Source organism: Ananas comosus, linkage group 13 (genome assembly GCF_001540865.1).
Source record: "Ananas comosus cultivar F153 linkage group 13, ASM154086v1, whole genome shotgun sequence".
Classification (NCBI taxonomy): Eukaryota; Viridiplantae; Streptophyta; class Magnoliopsida; order Poales; family Bromeliaceae; genus Ananas; species Ananas comosus.
In genome coordinates, this window is record NC_033633.1 from 5,473,179 (window position 1) to 5,490,150 (window position 16,972).

At 36.0% G+C, this 16,972-nt stretch overlaps 1 protein-coding gene across 1 annotated transcript; it reads left to right on the plus strand.

Annotated features, from left to right (window-relative positions):
• On the plus strand, positions 2,249 to 3,095 carry LOC109719721. The gene is made up of 2 exons (XM_020246512.1): positions 2,249 to 2,465; positions 2,660 to 3,095. The coding sequence occupies exons 1-2, from the start codon at positions 2,437 to 2,439 to the stop codon at positions 3,093 to 3,095; spliced, it is 465 nt and encodes a 154-aa protein (XP_020102101.1). The 5' UTR covers positions 2,249 to 2,436.

A 16,972-nucleotide genomic window follows, 5' to 3' on the forward strand; every position in this document is an offset into this window, starting at 1 on the left:
CATTGTGCAAGTGAAAGTATGAATTCCTATCAACAGTAAGAACATGTGAACATTAGAATGTGGATATAGAACCCTATGAATGTATGGACTATAACAATAGTGAACTTGGTGACATTCTAACTAGAGATTTGGTTAGCATTGAGAAATGAAAGTGCAACTAGCATAAAGAGCTAGTTAGAGTTAAAGTATGACATTGTCTATTGTTGAATCCTCTAAAGGAGGATCAGATCATACTCACATAGTCTGTTTTGAGCTTGGTGGTGGTCGCTCCACCCAAGCAGTGCACTCCGGAGGTTGTCATATGATGGGCTAAAGTATTTGCCCATGAACTAAAGTATCTGTCCAGCAGACGATCCCGTCGGGAGGCAGCTTAGGGCCCGATTATCAGGGATTGCGTTGGTGAGTTATTGTTAACCAAAGGGTTAACCAATGGATTGGGTAATTTCAATAAAAGCATGCATGCATATTCACCAGTTTTCATATATTACTTCTTTCAGCTTTGTATAGGCATTGTAGTAGTTACATGTTATAGTTGGTTACTATCTGTTTACTTTTCTTGCCTACATATGCCTGAATAGACCTAGTGGGTGAGTTGGCGAGGTCGACGGCCGAACCCACTGGGAACTTTTAGTAGTTCTCATACCACTAACCATACAGGTTCTAGTGCGAGCGGTGTGGTCGAGGATCGCGGCAAGAGCCCTGCAGCTTAGCTAGCAGACACCAGTGTTTAGTGGTATATACACGTTTGGTTTCATATTGTACATAATGATGAATAGAGACTTGTAAATGAATGTATAAAAGAGCATGTAAATAACTAAATGTTTCAATTATTCAGTTATGTATAGTTCAGTTTTAAAAGTTTTAAATTATAGGAAATTTTATGTATAGTTAGTTACTTTCACTTGTGCTTGTTGCTTGCCCTCGTGCAAGCCATGTATATTGAAATATTCTCCTGGGATTATTTCTTTCTTTATACGTGTAGCTATAATTGTTGAGCCTTGGGCAGACAGGGGAGGTGCTGTCCGTTCGGCGTCTGTGTACGGGCCCGGATCGACCAAATTGGCAATAGCGGGACGTGACACTAGGGATTGGGGCAAGGGGTTGGCGACTAGCTAGAGCCCTATGGAGATACATTAGATGGACCCAGTGTCATCATTCCTTTTGTACTTATGGAAATGATGTACTATGTTTTTTGCTTCTGAGTAGTCATAGGATTCTGGATATTAGTAGTACTTTTGTATAGTTTGTGAGTCTTCTAATATTAGAATTTTATGGTTTTATTGTATTCGCTCTGATAACCTTGTTAGTATCTTGAACTTGTTCATTCTTTTGGTAGACGCCTTGTGTGCATTATGGTTATTTGGTGTACATGGCGGGTCTGGACACGTTACTGTGAGCTTCCGCTGAAGTCCAGGGCGTGACAGTTGTAGTGCTCACATGACAGGAAAAGGATATTTATTTATTGAGATGGATAAATCGATACGGAAATCGATCAAAATAGGAGATGGCCGAGTTCGTGAAGCACAAGGAAAAGAGTGGTGAAGGTAATTTTTTTTTAAAATTACTAAAATATCAGATATTCTTTATGTTCTTGGATTAGATGCAAATTTATTTAGTGTTAGCTAGTTTCATATGTTTGGATATTCTTTTAGTGTTTGAAAATTCTAAATGCCTTATTTATGAAGATGACAAGAAAAAAAAATTACTTGCTCAAGTTTCCACGGCAAAAATAAGATTTTATCTATGCATGTTGATTTTCAAAGTCATGTTATGAAGGCATCTATCGATGAAAATTGGTTGTGACATGAAAGATTTGGGCATTTGAGTTTTGACAGATTGGAGCTTCTATATAAGAAGGATATGGTTGACGGTTTGCCACTAATTGCACATGACGGATTGCTTTGTGAAAACTGCATACGCGGAAAGCATCATTGAAATCCTTTTCCAAACAAAAGCTCATGGAAGGCAAAGAGCCCGTTGGATTTAGTGCGTGCATATGTGTGCGGCCCTATGCAAACCCTCTCATTAAATAATAATGTCTATTTTGTTGTATTTGTTGATGATTATAGTCGTATGACTTGGGTTGACTTAATAAAGAAAAAATTCAATGCTTTTTTATCTTTAAAAAAAATAAAAATATGGTGGAAAAAGAATCAGATTATAAAATAAAAACTCTCTGGACAGATAGAGGGGGTGATATTTCTAACGAATTTGAAGCTTTTTGTGAAGAAACTGAAATTTACGGGCAATTGACGACAAGTTACACCCTAGAGCAAAATGGAGTAGCGGAAAGGAAAAACAGAAGTCTGTTAGAGATGGCCAAGAGCATGTTGAAGGCTAAACAACTACCAAATAAATTTTGGGCAGAAGCAGTTTCTACAGCGAGTTACATTTTAAACGAGTGTCCTACATTATTTTTGGAGAATATTACTCCGTATGAAGCATGGACTGAAAGAAAGCCAAAGGTAAAACATTGTAAAATTTTTGGTTCTATCGCTTATGTCCATGTTCCATCTCAAAAACGACAAAAGCTGGATGATAATTCACAAAAATGCATTTTTGTGGGGTACAGTGATAGAAGTAAGGCATACATACTTTATAATCCCGTTTCATGTTCTTTAGTAAATAGTCGTGATGTAATATTTGATGAACAAAATAGTTGGCAGTGGGAGGAAGTTGTGCAGGATCGGCTTACTAGAATGGTTGATGAAGAATTGCCTACAATTAATGAAACAGAAAGTGCGACTTCAAGCCCCACTCATACTTCACCAAGTTCTTCAACAAGTTCATCTCCCAAACCATCTCCATCAAGGATGAGATTGCCAGAGGAAATTTATGAAAGAACATATGTGTGCCAATTTAATTCTACACTGGAATATGAGATCTTTGAAGATGCGGTGAAATCACTAGATTGGTGCAAATCAATGGAAGAGGAGATATCGGTGCTGGAGCAGAATCAAACCTGGGAACTTGTAGATCTACCCCCAGATAAAGAAGCTATCGGCTTAAAGTGGATTTACAAAACCAAGTTCAAGCCCGACGGATCCATTCAAAAATTAAAGGCTAGAATTATTACCGAATGGTATTTACAATGAGAACGTATTGATTTCTCTGAAACCTTCGCTTCAGTTGCTCGTTTTCATACAATAAGAATAGTTTTGGCTCTTGTGGCTCAATATAAATGAAAAGTTTTTCAACTTGATGTTAAATCTACATTTCTAAACGGTTTTTTGGATGATGAAAGTTATGTTAAGCAGCCTCAGGGATATGAAATTAAAGATATGAAAAATAAAGTGTATAGGCTCAAGAAGGCATTGTATGGACTCAAAAACAGGCGTCGCGGCTTGGTATAGTCTAATTGATGCCCATTTTCTTCAAAATGGTTTTGGCCAGAGTGAAAGTGAGTCTACACTTTATATAAAGACCCAAGGTACGGAAGTTTTGATTGTTTGTCTTTACGTTGACGATTTAATATATATTGGAAACTCGCAAAAAATAATTGATGAATTTAAGTCTCATATGGTGCGAGAGTTTGAAATGACGGATCTCAATTTGATGAACTATTTTTTGGGTCTTGAAGTTGTGCAATCAGAAAAAGGAATTTTTATTTTGCAAAAGAAGTACATATCTGATTTACTTGATAGATTTGGTTTTAAGGATTGTAATTCAGTGGCAAATCCGATAGGAACAAATTTGAAGTTGTTAGTTAATGATGATGCTAAAAAAGTAGATGACAATAATTATAGAAGTCTAATTGGGAGTATACTATATGTAACACATAGGAGGTGAGATAGTTTATGCAAAATCCGAGTAAAATCCATATGGGTGCAGCAAAGCGGATCCTATGATATGTTAAAATCGGAACGGTGAAAAATAGATCCAGAAAATAATTTAATGCAAGAAAAGAAAAGATAAGGAAAGAACACACCGATAATTACGTTGTTCGGCCAACGGCCTACGTCCACGGGCGAAGACGGAGCAAATAATTTATTAATGTCGAAAAGGCGGAGTACAAGAAAATCTCTCAAAAGAGCAAAACTTAATTAGATCCAAAACGCCGCAACAAACAACTCCAAGAAAACGGCTCGGCTCCTTCACCCGTACGGAAAACCAACATGCCACTTAATTAATTAGCTTGGATCTTGGGTGCATAGCTAAATTAGAATCGCCGCCGCGGATGCTTGACCGTACGGAACCAAGGTGCATGACTTGGCTTAATTAATTTAGCACCGACCACGACCAGCACCAAACACCAACAAAAGGAAAGGCAACGTTTGGCTAATTAATTAGAGGGTTGCATAGCCTTAATTTTGGTCGCACATCTGTTCCGGCTCCTCAATGCTCTATAAATAATATGCACTAGAGCCTTAATTGGAGTCGGATACCTTCAGATTAATTTGAGTTGGACTCAAATTAATATTGCCGTGACCAATAGTAAGTTGCCAACTCATTATTTATTCTGGATCTCAATTCTAATCTATTTCAAACTCCATATATGCCAAATTATATAATCCCAATTAGATTAGGATTTAACTCTAATTTAGATAACTACAAATCTAAACCAAATATAACATGATATTTGAAGGGGACTAGTGGCCATGGATTATGATTCACTAACTCTAATGTTTTTCCCTTTTTAGTTTTTTTGACAGTGATTGGGTAGGTTCTATCAATGATCCTAAGAGCACAAGTGGATATGTGTTCAAGCTCGGTTCGAATGCGGTGTGTTGGAAAAAAAACAACACACGACGACATTATCTTCTTCTGAGGCCGCATAATTGCGGTTACTGGTCTTGCCAGGTCATTTGGTTTCAGCGAATTTTTTATGTGATTTGAAGCAGAACCAAACGGACTAGACAGCCATCTACTGCGACAACCAATCTACAATCGCCATGACAAAGAACCTGGTGCACCAAAATCGCACCAAGCATATCGAAATCCGATACCATTTTATTCGAGACTAGGTGGCAAACGGCAATATCATGTTGAAGCATTGTTTGACTCACCAGCAACTTGCAAATATTTTCACCTAGTCATTACCGGTGGAGAAATTCATTTGGTGTCGTGAAGGACTTGGCATCAACGAGTTTGGTCTTAATAGGGGCGTGTTGAAGATAAGACCAAACTATTTGTTAGGAAATTGAATAATCCTTCATTTGTTTAGTTTGATAAACACGTGTTAGTTGTGTTGTTAATTAATTTGTTGGGCTGTTAGCATTCCTATCTATTTATATATTGGTAACCATCTAGGCCATTAATGTACCAGAGAGGATCCACCAATTAATTAGGTATCTTCATATTATTCTACCGCATCTCATATTTTCTATTCTTAATTTTTCTATGAATCACACACACCATAACAAGTGTGGTGATCTTGTGAGTGTGTCTGCCACCATAACAGTACGGATCAAGTTGCCATATATACGTTGATAGTAGAAGGACCATCCATACATGTTACCATCTTTTTTCTATCCGAGTTATTTTAGTTAGTTATGTCAAAAGTTTTATTTAACAAAAAATACTCTATTAATTATTACTTCATTAATTTTTTTAGTTTTTATATAGATTTTGATTGAATCTTTAGTTGATTTGATAAAATATCTAATTTTATTGAAAAAATCATTCAATTTCAAGGAAATAAAGTTTAAGAGGACTTTAATTAAAAAAGCTAAATTTAGCGGGCTATTTCATAATGGGTTGTATATAGTTGAGGGGTATCTATATACACAAAAAATTTGCGAGGGTATTGATGAGAAAGAATTCGAAGGGAAAGTTGGAATTTTGAAGTCTTCATACTTGAAGCTACGGGATGTAGCTATGAGGGTATTTTTCCATTTTTTTTGGAGAAAAATATGAAATTTTAAAATTTTAAGGGCTATTCATTAATAAAATTAGAGTTAAACCGGTAAGAAAAGAATTAACTTTTATCCCTTGGATGAAAGGGATGTAAAATTTATAGCTCCCTTGAGTGTGTAGATTGCATTGCTCCACGCCATATAATGGATTGGTGAAGAATTAAAATTTACTCCTATGAGCTTTGAAGTTAGAAAGTTTTTCTTTTTCTATTTGTTTTAATATTTATACAGCTTTCAAATGAAAGAAAAAATAAAAGAAAAGAAAGTTAGGAGAATTAATTTTCTCTCTTTTGGATTAAACCTCGAGATAAAAACAACAAAAAAAAATGAAGAATAAACCATTCTCCATAATATTTAATTTTTTCTACAATAGCAAGTGGCAAAGGGCTTGGTCGTTAGTACCCGAGACCCAAGTTCGAATTCTAGTTGATTCACATTTCTAGCTAAGTTTATTTCTAAATGAAATAAACGAAGCGCATAGCATGCTACCTATCTCTCAAAAAAAAAAAAAATTTCTACAATAGCGGAGGGAAGAGGTAAGGAAGATTATTTTCTTATCTTTCCGATTGTAGTAGATGAGGGGAGTATAAATTATGGTAGAGATATTATGGTAAGATAAAAAAAATAATTAATAGAGATCTATGGTAGGTTGAAGACCTGCTGCCTAGCTACAAATTAAATATATGGCCTGGACTCAAGTGGTGGACATGAATCTCACACTTAAACAGCACAGCCAATGTATAGTCTTCAACATAAGACACAAATGCTAATCTAATTATTACTTCAAATCTTAAAACCAATCAAATAAAAGATTTAAACTTTTTTTTATAAATATATTTGAATTAAGTTTGGATTATTATACCAACATCCTCTCTTAATCCAAACTTTATCTTTGACCTGCGAACTTTGTGAAACGTGAATTTTTATTTTGCAGTCTCCATCGCCATCGATATTATTTATTGTATTTGAATTGTGTAGCATTGCATCTGCCCAATAATATCTTCAGGGTTGGAACTTCAACCATCGATATTTTTTTGACATTTGTTTCAATCTTTACAAACTGCGGGTACATGCAAATATCTGAAAAAAAATATAATTTTGTAAAAATTGGATTAATTTGAATTTTGGTATTTTGTAATAGCTAAGGAAAGTCTGAATGACATGGATGTTTGTTTGATACACTGATCTTGACTTGTATATCTTCTTTCTCATTTGGTTTAAATATTTTTCATCTGTAAAATAAGAGTCAACTTTAAATATTTTTCACATTTTCTTTAAATATTTTTCACCGATATTAAAATAAGAGTCGGCTTCTTTTTTTTTAGTAGAGAGCCTTTCGAACTCTCTATCGGTTTGAGTTGCACCAACTTGATTATCGGCATTTTCTTCATGAATCAAACTTTCTGCATATTCTTGATTAGTTTTTCCTTTCAAGCTTTTGTCATAAACTGAGATTTCTATGTCTTCATCATGCGGTTGATTTTTTTCTTTTTTTGAATTTTATTGTCTTCCTCAAACTCTTCTCCTCCTATTTTTTCTAGCATCCTCCATGTTACTTGTGTTGTCTTTGTCAATGAAATTTTCTCAACAAACGGCAAATCCACTACTTGAAAAATATATGAGAGTTCTCTTTCTAAGTTCTTTTTTACTAAATTTTTTACATAATTTCTATTTTTCACTTCATCTCATAAATCTTGAGATTCTAGGAAATATTAAACGATAATTTTTCATTACTTAAAGTTCGTTTCATCAAACATTGGTAAGCCAAGTTGAATAAATCAATCTACATCCACAATGAAACTTAAAAATTTGAAAATTAAGTTTTACACTTGTACCTTTTTATTTGGATGATGTCCTTATTTTCTCGAGATCTCACCAAGTTTTTTGTGCTTCAGCTCACTTGCGTAGCCTTGCTAGCTATCTGACCAAGTCTTTGTGATCTCTTCAGGGACTCTCCTTGCTCTCTTTTTGTCAAGTATGGCAACCACCTTCTCTTGTGTATTGTGCTGAGGCCAACTTTTTTGTGTGATTTTTTTTGCTTCAATTTTACCTAAACGTCATTGATATACTACGAGCTATCTGGCTTTGACATAGCATAAGTTTGGTGTTATCTAAGTCTGGTTCTTCTTAGCTCTACAATATTCCGACTTTTCGATTTCAGGTCTGTCATCGTCCAACTCTTCCTAGCTGTGATATACCTTAGCTCTACCTGACTTTGATACAAATTGTTGGAACCGGTATTCATACTAATACCAGTTATAACCACAATCTAAAAATACTTAAATAGAATATGAAGAAGAGACATTGGATGAGGAAGGTAACTAAATACAAATATTTTATTAATAAAAAACTCTAAAGTACATCTCGGGACATTGTCATGTACCAGCCAGTACTTGGATGGGCTCTCCAATTAATCCCCCCGGCTTCATTAAGATCTTGGCTATTGGTCTCCAATGCACATGTCTATACATATATATGGACCTCAAAACAATTAAATCCTAGTCTAAATATTGGTTAAATTCTAATAACAATCAAATAATTAAGATTTAAACTTATCTCTAAATATATATTTGAATTAAGTTTGGATTATTATTCCAACATTTTCTTCCAATAATCCTACTATATCCTTAAGGGAAGAAGAGGAATATGAGAGATGGATAGTGTAGATTAGCTCACTTAATTATCGTTAGAGGCAAAAGCTGTCATGAGAACAACAGACTCAATAGCAGTGAAACATGCGGAGCACGCACCACTTGAGTCTATCCATCACTCAAAATGCTATAACTGAATTAAGAGATTTAGTCCTACTATATCTTACATATAAGATTATTCCAAATTCTTGAATTGTCACATTCCTTCTCTTTTTAAACCCTGGCGTTCTCGTCAAGCTCAACGACACTCATAAGCACTAAGCGATGTGAGACTCATCTCGCTAGCTTAGCCGACCTTATGGAGAGCCCCGCTTCACGCACAACAGTCATCAACTGGATATCCACGCTCCATTCGACGTATGATGCTAGCTCAGTCGGCGACTCGGCTGGTGATTAGTTCTGATACCAATTGTGACACCCCACTTCACAAAGGTCCTCTATCCTAGAACTATGTACTCTAATCTTAATATGCTTAACCTTTTTAACCTCATGAGTTTAGCTACCGCTCAAAATATTATAGCCGAGTTAAGAATTTTAGTCCTATTATATCTTATATATAAGACTATGCCAAATTCTGAAAGTGTTACACTGGTCACTTATTTTTGATACTATATAGATAAACATTGAACAAAAGAATGAGATAGAAAAATTAGTAAAAGAGATGCTAAAAACACCAGTAATAGAGCCCAGCTACAATACATATATGCCTCTCAGTGTTACCGGTGAAGAAAAAAGATGGCACTTGTTGTTAGATGGCATTTGTTAACTGTTTCTTTATCAACAATTAACAATCCATTCAACATCAACTTATTAGATGAGTTGAGTGGTTCAAAATTTTTAGAGTGCCATAGGATAAGAATGCACAAAGCAGATATTCATATATGACTGCATTCAGTACACATTTTTTGCGCTCTAAATTTAGAGTGCAAAGGTAACGACAAATATGCTTGTTAGATATTATTGAATATTATATTTTATTTAGTGATTTAAAACTTTATTTAGTGTGGGCATCTTGAGTAACTCAATATGTAATGGGCCTTGTTCAAGAGCTTGTGGGCTGGTTGTTACAAACAAATTTGTGCTAGATGAAAAACTTATGAAAAGCAATTGCTCTTTATATATATTCCATAATCATCTAGTCACTTGCTTAGGTGTGCTAATTAAGAGATTGGTGCTCTTCACTATTCACACGCATGCACAACACATGCACGAGCATGAGAGCAGCTTGCGTTCCTGGCTAACCAGTCCGGTTCACTTGAGCTTTTATTTTTATTTTATTTTAGCTTATCTCCTAAGCGGTGGAGGCTCTTTGGTCATTATTCATTAAACCGACTTCGTAAATTTGGTTCGCTTTTAATAGTCACCTACTTCGTTGCTTCCTCCTTATAATAACTTATATAAAGAGAGGAACTCTATTAAGAGTTGCTTTATATTCGTGGTGTAGGATCCGATCGATCCACTCCTTTTACTCTCAGTGTTTTGTCCTGTAACAATTTTTAGCGATTAAACATTATTTCTATGGAGGAAATTTCAAGAGATAAAGATAAAGAATTAAATATCCAAGCTGAAAGAGAGATTAGCATCTATAGAGGCTTAAGTGGAATCACTGTTTGCTAAGCAACAAAATGCTTATTTCGTGCAGGTCATAGTCTACTTTTACTTCCTAGGCATTGACCTTTTGAAACTTAAGAGGATTATTGTTGTTTTAAAAAAAAAAAAAAATTTCTTCTTTACGTTATATTGGGTTTTTTATGCAGATTCAAGATGTTGGTAGTAAAACAAATTGCGGTACTCAAACTAATTGTGGTACTCCAAGTGCAAGCGAAGCTTGAGCATATATAGAGGTACAACTTTATCTTAAAGTAATAAATGGAGAACAGATAATCTGAAACAAATGTCATTAACTAGTTTTAATTGATCAAGAATCTACTGGTGACTTAATTAACCAACTGGTGCTTATATGCGGAACTAATTAATCTCCTGATGAATTATTTTGTTGCATCATATTGTTTTTTTGGATCACTTTGATAATTGGTTTTGATAAATTTATCTAATTCTTGCATCCGCAGATATGTTTCTACTTTCTATACTAATGGCCTCAAATTTCATACCGAAATTGTATTTATTTATAACAATATAATCTTGTGAGCTCCTATTGGTATTGCATATTATTATGAACTAGTGTAATGACCCGCGCTTCGCGGCGGGGGTCGTAACGTTGATAGCTAATAATATAACTTTCATTATATTTATTTATCACGAAACATATATATATATATATATATATATATATATATATATATATATATATATATATANGATCAACTCTTTTCATTATTTCTAACCATTGGATTAAATACTATAACCCAGTGGGGACCACTCAACCCTAGGGGAACCACTCAACTCTAACTGACTAATATCATCCTAACCCTACAATTTTTCATCCAAAGGCTAAAAACTTGATAGCAAAAAGAGGGTTTTACTTTTTTTTTTTTTGTTTTTTGTTTTTTTTGAGATAGATAGGTAGCACGCTACCCGCTTCGTTAATTTTATTTAGAAATAAACTTAGCTGGAAATGTAAATCAACTAGGATTCGAACTTGGGTCTCAGGTACCAACCACCAAACCCTTTGCCACTTGCTCTAGTATTCCAATCTATATATATATATATATATATATATATATATATAGAATTAGACTGGAATACTATTAATAGTAAAACCTCTAACTGAGACAAATCTCTATATATGTCCACCATTAATAAAAAAAGTAAGGAACCCAACATCACCAACATATCCTTAAAACAAATAAGCCATTTAATTATTTACTTTTTAACAATTTATGTTATCATTCCATAAAGAACTAACGAAATATAAAAAGCATGGTAAGGTAAAGAAACTTAGTATGAAATTGTTAGAACTTAATCTTTAATTTAGCCAATTAAAATAAAGATGCCTAGAGGAGGTAAATAATTAGCTAGTAAAGAACCTGCATGTATACATGCTCAAGAAAGATAGGAATCGAAAAAAAAAAGACGAAGAGTAATGAAAATCATAATTCCAAATACATTAAAGTCCTGGATTTTTTTTCTCCACGTGAAACATATATTGATAAAAATAATAAGACACTTCCTTATAGTTTTAAAGAAAGTCATCGAAATAGAAATATGAAGCAAGGGAAAAAAACTCTAGAGGCAATCGTAATTTTTATAAACAATTACTAATTAATTTTAATTAAGGGAGTACGTAAAGAAAAATAGGATGCATCTAACGAACAAAAACGAGAAGCCTGTAATTAATTAGACACATTATTAAATAGTTTAAAAATACACCTGTAAAGACTGAAAATTTATATATGTCCACCATTAATAAAAAAAAAAAAGAAACCCAACATCACCAACATATCCTTAAAACAAATAAACCAATTAATTATTTACTTTTTTACAATTTATGTTATCATTCCATAAAGAACTAACGAAATATAAAAATCGCGGTAAGGTAAAGAAACTTAATATGAAATTGTTAGAACTGATCTTTAATTTAGCCAATTAAAATAAAGATGCCTAGAGGAGATAAATAATTAGCTAGTAAAGAACCTGCATGTATACATGCTCAAGAAAGATAGGAATCGAAAAAAAAAAAAGACGAAGAGTAATGAAAAATCATAATTCGAAATACATTAAAGTCCTAGGTTTTTTTTCCCCTCATGAAACATATATTGATAAAAATAATAAGACACTTCCTTATAGTTTTAAAGAAAGTCATCGAAATAGAAATATGAAGCAAGGGGAAAAAAACTCTGGAGGCAACTAATTAATTTTAATTAAGGGAGTAAAGGAAAATATGATGCATCTAACGAACAAAGACGAGAAGCCTGTAATTAATTAGACACATTATTAAATAGTTTAAAAATACACCAGTAAAGACTGAAAATTCTAAAGGGAGATTAAATTCAAAAAATCCAGGGAAAAAATTAGTTAAACAAAATTAATTAATTCTAATTAAGCGAGTCAAGCAAGAAGTAGACACAAAAAAAGAAAGATAATTAGGCACACATTTTTTATTTTCATTTATGTAAGCTTATTGTTCCCGTATGCAAAAAAATAAGAAAACTGTTTAGTGTTAAATTTATATTATTTTTTTTTGTAATCCTACACTATCAAGGGATACACTCTATGAGAGTATACAACAACATAGTTTTACCCTATCTTAGGAAAATTGCAGATATGTAACCCAAATAATTCTAAAACAAACAGATGGATGTAACTGGCTGTATCTATAGATACAGTATAGATACAGCCAAAGGAAATTTTTACTCCTTAAGGAAGTAAATGGGTGGGCTCAATAACTATGTTAGAAGCTGGACGTTTATATATATAGGAAGCTGGAGAAGATGCTCTAACACTATTGATGCTGGAAGACAAGTAAGTAGAGACAAATATTTAACATTTATCCACATGTTTGGTAGTGAACAGCATATATATAGGGAATGCTGGGGTGGGGGGAGGATGCATGAACCCACGTGATTACATAGATAGCAAAAGTACAATGCAATATCCTCTGTACTATTTTTTTTTTCACCATGCACCATATATTTTATGTAAAGGGAGGGAGAACATGTGAGGGAGAGAGAGAAAACCATATAAAAGAAAGACCAAGTGGCTCGATGGAGGGACGACATTTGGTTTAAGCTTTAGTATAGCGTTCACGTAAGGTTATTGTTCCAGTATGCTGGAAAAAACAATCTGTTTAATGTTAAAGTTATATTATTTGTTTCGTATTCCTATACTATCAAGGAATATACTAAAAAAATGGTTACTGTTCAATTTATATTATTTGTTTGTATTCCTATACTATCAAGGAGTACACTCTATGAGAGTTTAAAGCAATATAGTTTTACCTCACTGTTAGTAGCCGAATCTTCCCGACCCTTTGACCCGGTTAAATATCTTCCTCGGGGAGCGCGTCGGGGTGATGAGCGGCTGCGAACGATGACCCTCGAAGTGTGCGCCCTTCGACAGATCAAGCGATTCGGCTGATGAGGGATCAAATCAACCGGGTTCGAAAACCTTCACTAGGTTCGGCTGGTATGAGCCGAATGTATTGACTGAGCAAGGATTGAGGTCGGCCGATGAGCCGAATAGAAGAAGTACACAGTAATTGGTCGGCTGAAAGAGCCGAATGGAAGATGTATACAATGACTGGTAGGTTGAAAGAGCCGAATGCCTTTATATAATAATAAAAAAGAGTGTGCCCGAAGGGCATACAGATTCAGAAATATAGTTTACAACAGAGTGATACCCGTGGGGTAGACAGACTCTGCAAATGTAGTCTACAACGGAGTGATGCCCGTGGGGCAGACAGACTCCAGGGTTCTACTTAGCGAACTACTCCTAGGAAAGGAGTAAATGCGGAAAAGAAAAAGATTACATTTAGACTACTCCTAGAAAAGCGATAAAATACAGAGGAAATAAGGGTAGTCTTTTCGTTCAGGATGGAGAAAGACCCTTATTACAGGTTTTAAAGTTACTATTTATCGTGATGTCTTCTCAGCCCACATTATTGGTCGGTTGAAAGTAGTGGGGGGAGTGGTTGTAACCATGATCGTGAAAGTTATGCCCACTTCTCAACCGTTCCCGCCTAAAACCTTCAGGCGCCTTATTGTCGACTCCTGGTGTACCACGTGTCCTTATTAGCTCATACGTGGGTTAGGTCGGCATTTTAATTTCAATTTTGGCATCAACAATGCCCCCCCCCAATAGTCTTTCGAATGAACATTCGGATGACTATTGGTGCCACATTGACTGCTCAAGTGACACAGCCGAGACCCAAGCTTTAGTTTCGCTGGTCTTGGTCGGCTTTAGGAAAACGACGCTTTATCATCCCAGCCACATATATCTCGGCTTCATCAGCCGATTCTTTACTTTTATTCGATTAGTTCGGCTCTTCTTGAACCGAATATTTTTCTATCAAGAAATTCTCCTTAAAGAAAGTGGCTATATCTCGGCTTCATCGGCCGATTCTTCACTTTCACTCGATTGGCTCGGCTCTTCTTGAACCGACTGTTCTTCTAGCAATGATTTCTCCTTGCCTTTGCTTTGATTTTTATATCGGCTCCATTGCAGCCGATCGTCCTCACTTTTCTTCTGAAATTGCTCATATTAGGCAACTCGAACACCTAGATCAAATAGGTTAGAAAAATACTTATCTTCAAAATGGTCTTTTATCTTAAAATGCAGACCATTTAACGCCATTTTGGCGAACTCTGATTCTGGCATTCTCATAAAGCACCGGGTTTTGGCTATTTTGAAATTGTTCAAATACTCTTCGACCGTTTCACTTGACATTTGTCGGTATAAAGCCAAGTCGGCGACCGATAATTGTGGCTCCGACCTATAGAATCGCTCATGAAATTTTCTTTCCAATTCGTCCCAATCTTGGACGGAATTGGCTAATAAACTTGTATACCAAGTAAACGCCGTTTTAGTTAACGACGTGTTAAATAATCGAAGTTTCAAAAATGAGTCAGCAGCCGCTTCTCTACATTGGGCCGTGAACCGGGCTATATGCTCGACCGTATTCTCGGTCTCATCACCCGAGAACTAGTCGAACTTCAGCATTTTCCAGTTTGCCGGATACGGATGCTCTGTATCTATGTTTGCGGGATTCGGGGATCGAAAAACAGGCCACATAGCCGGCCTGGCCCCTACTCCGAAGGTATTCCGAATGACTTCCTCAATCTGAGCATATAGCGAGCTTGTGCTTGCGCCGAATTTGGCCCTTGAGGAACTCCAGAATTCTGTATTGCAGGGTTCGCTCCTTGCATATCATTAGGGGCCTGCCCCCCAGCCTAATCCCTACATTTTGGGACTGATAAGCTGGTAAAGGAGGTAAACCCGATGCAATCTCCGACTGAGGGCCGGCGTTTATATTCGCCTGCATATAAGCAACCTGAAAAGGTGCCATTTGCGGTTGCACCTGTGAGATCGCAGGCGTGACGGGATTTTGTTGCACCGGCACATTTAGGGGCCCTTGTTGCCCCCCATAAGGTTGCTCGTTTCGGGTAAATAATTGTCTGATTTGACCAATATTTTCATTATAGGCCGTGATAGCGGCCAGCATCGCGTCTAGTCGAGTGGTACTTTGATGGATATTTTGATCTAAAGTTTGCAGGACTCGGCTCATCTCGCTGAGTGCCTAAGTTAGACTCAGCTCTTGATAAGCCGATTGTCCACTAATTTCATTTTCTGCTGGTAATACTGCACAATGACGCTCATCAATGTTTTCAGTATTACTAGTTCGGTCGTTCCCGGATGTTCGAGGAACAACTCGACCGGATGTTCGAGGAACAACTCGATTGCAGAGATTCATGGCATTGTCATCAGCCATAGTTGTATAAAAAGTAAATTTACTGAAAAAGTTGTGTCCTACCGGGCGTGCAAAAAATTGTTAGTAGCCGAATCTTTCCGACCCCTTGATCCGGTCAAATATCTTCCTCGGGGAGCGCGTCGGGGTGATGAGCGGCTGCGAACGATGACCCTCGAAGTGTGTGCCCTTCGACAGATCAAGTGATTCGGCTGATGAGGGATCAAATCAGCCGGGTTCGAAAACCTTCACTAGGTTCGGCTGGTATGAGCCGAATGTATTGAATAAGCAAGGATTGAGGTCGGCCGATGAGCCGAATAGAAGAAGTACACAGTAACTGGTCGGCTGAAGGAGCCGAATGGAAGAAGTATACAATGACTGGTCGGCTGAAAGAGCCGAATGCCTTTATATAATAATAAAAAAGAGTGTGCCCGAAGGCATACAGACTCAGAAATATAGTTTACAATAGAGTGATACCCGTGGAGCAGACAGACTCTGCAAATGTAGTCTACAACGGAGTGATGCCCGTGGGGCAGACAGACTCTAGGGTTCTACTTAGCGAACTACTCCTAGGAAAGCAGTAAATGCGAAAAAGAAAAAGATTACATTTAAACTACTCTTAGAAAAGCGATAAAATGCAGAGAAAATAAGGGTGGTCTTCTCGTTCAGGATGGAGAAAGACCCTTATTACAGGCTTTGAAATTACTATTTATAGTGATGTCTTCTCAGCCCACATTATTGGTCGGTTGAAAGTAGTGGGGGGAGTGGTTGTAACCATGATCGTGGAAGTTATGCCAACTTCTCAACCGTTCCCGCCTAAAACCTTCAGGCGCCTTATTGCCGACTCCTGGTGTACCACGTGTCCTTATTGGCTCATACGTGGGTTAGATCGGCATTTTAATTTCAATTTTGGCATCAACACTTACCTAACAATAGTAGAAGATATGTATCCCAATAATTCCAAAACAAATATAGCAAGGTCGAGAATATGCTCTAGCAGTACTGATAAAGCTGGGAGGAACAAATAAGCAGAGACAAGTATACACATTCATACACTTGTTTGATAGTGAACAATGCTAGATATATAGGAAAAGCTGGGAGGT